Here is a 2,257-nt window from a genome sequence, read left to right on the forward strand (position 1 = left end):
TGGGGAAGGCGCTTGTAAAATTGTTGTTGAAAACAGAATGAGTTCAGTTTTACACAAAATGTTTGAAAATAAGGTTTACCTTTAATTTTTCTCATTCATCTTTTTCAAATGCATAAATTGAGAAAAATGTTCTTGTGTGCCACCTCATCATTCTAGTGCACAAGAGCTGCCATCTGTGTTTTCAACAGCGTTAGTTTTTGTCTTCAGTGTAATGCTGTCGTACCATCTCTCACAGACAAGTGTGTCAGTGTGTGATCTTCTAATTGTGAATTCGTATGATCTGCCAGGGTGCAGGTCCTGGACTACACATGTGTTGGAAGTGACTGCCTGAGTCCTACCGTATCCCACTTCTGTCTGTCTCCCATTTGTCAGTAACTTAACATGCAGTTCATATTGTTCGAGGTGTGGCTCTTGATTTTCGGTAAACCACTTGAGCTTGGCCCAGTTCTTGTGTGCAAATGATTCTTCTCGATCAAAAATCAGTGGTATCTTTGTACAGAGAGAAAGCCTAATGTTGGGAAGTCTAGTACGTCTAAGATCTGCATGTGACACCAAACGATGCTTGACATAGAGCTTTCCTGGCACTTGCAAGGAAAGGAGAGTTTTCATAAACTCGGAGAGCTTGGACAGTCTCTGCATAATAAAGTCCCACAAGGAGAGGAAAGTTATCATGTCAGAGGTCTCTACGTAACAACTCAGCTCCTTCTGACCTCGTTCCAGCTGTTCTAACAGCGCAGTTAAAAGTGACAGCTGGATTTCAGTCTGGGTTTTTCCCACCTTCTTCATCCTCTGGAATTGGTAGGTGTCTATTAGTTGCAAGATGTCAGTGCGATGCATCACGTGGTTCTGGTCTCTCACGTTCACGTGTTTGGGCTCAATCTCCAAGTAAAAGTAACACTTCTTCAGAAGCTCAACTTTGCTCTGGTGGTGCTGAAGGTGGTGGAGGCTCAGGTTGGAGTTCAGGAACTGCAGCACAAGGCTTTTCCTTTTCAAGTACCACTCCCAGCTGGCACTGTCTTGTTCTTCACTGTGCGCAGTACCCTCCGAACTGGTTTCAAACTCATTCAAAATCACAGCCATGATTCCGAAGCTCAGTTGCTGTGAAGAAAGCAGCAATAATAACATTAAGAACCAAAGGAAAAGCAGCTGTGAGGGAGTATTATCATGGCTGTGACTCTTCTCTCTTAATTAAAACTTAGCTTATAAATTTATAGATGGGAAAGAACTGTTAGAGTAGATATAGTTCCAGAGGCATTTTCCTTTATAGTTGTATGGTTTCTAATGTTTTGTATAGTCTACTTTTATATATTCCAACCAACTGGTCTTCTGCTACCCCCCCACCCCCACCCCCTTGTGAGGTTCTACCTCTGCTTAATAGATTCACGGTCAGGAATTATTCTCTGATATACTCTGCCAAAATTTCTCCCTATCTTATTATCTTCTGTTTCATTCTAATTAGATGCCTTTGTACTCCTGTAAGCAATTTCTTTCCATTCTTCTACATCTCTGGAGATGTCTATTTTTCTCTCTTTGTAATCTGCCAGGCTGTTGAGGTTTGAGACCCATCTTCTAAGCCAATTCCTACAGCTACATAATCACCTTGGTGATTCAGATTAACCCTCTGCCCCCCAAGCACGCTGGTATGCAGCAGGCAGAACCCTGCAATATGCCGAGTGCCACCTCACAACAGCTTTTAAGAGGAGTGCTAGCGTTTTTCCTTGCACCTCTACCTTCAACAGCGGATTGACAATCATAACCTGACGTTTTCAGTGAGGTATTGCTTTCCCTTTCTTTGGTTTTAGTTTACATAATAACCTTCGTCCATGATATCTACTTGCTTTCTTGTAGAAGAATGCTGTTAGTCTATGAACAATGTACAGTAAGAGAAGAAAACATGTGTAAAGCACCTGTGAACAGATAATGGTTTGCTGTTAAGAAGGTGTTTAGGTAGTAGTCCTTTGCAACGCCATACCTGCTGTCTTAGTCTTAGCCGTTTCATTTACTGGCAAAGACATGCCCTGGTTGGTGGTGCCTGCTGAGCCAAGACAGAAGGTGTTTGTCTGTTGTGCTTTAGCTGAAATACCTGTGGCTCACACAACTTAAGTGTCATAAACAGACATTAGCTCAATAAATGCCTGTGTCCCTGTTGTCAGTAGTATTATAATGAGAAACCAGCTTGACGTGGAGAACGTGGCTTTCACAAGCTGAGCACGCTCAATTTGAAAAATAAATAAATACGGAATTCTGAAAGTAAGAT

General features: G+C 42.0%; 1 protein-coding gene across 1 annotated transcript; it reads right to left on the minus strand.

Annotated features, from left to right (window-relative positions):
* Nucleotides 1–146: 146 nt before the first annotated feature.
* Nucleotides 147–1,223, minus strand: FNDC11 (fibronectin type III domain containing 11). Its single transcript, XM_075021813.1, has one exon. It carries the CDS (start codon nucleotides 1,123–1,125, stop codon nucleotides 148–150), a length of 978 nt encoding a protein of 325 aa, XP_074877914.1. The 5' UTR covers nucleotides 1,126–1,223; the 3' UTR covers nucleotide 147.
* Nucleotides 1,224–2,257: the final 1,034 nt, after the last annotated feature.

Source organism: Buteo buteo, chromosome 2, assembly GCF_964188355.1.
Source record: "Buteo buteo chromosome 2, bButBut1.hap1.1, whole genome shotgun sequence".
In the NCBI taxonomy this organism is placed as follows: Eukaryota; Metazoa; Chordata; class Aves; order Accipitriformes; family Accipitridae; genus Buteo; species Buteo buteo.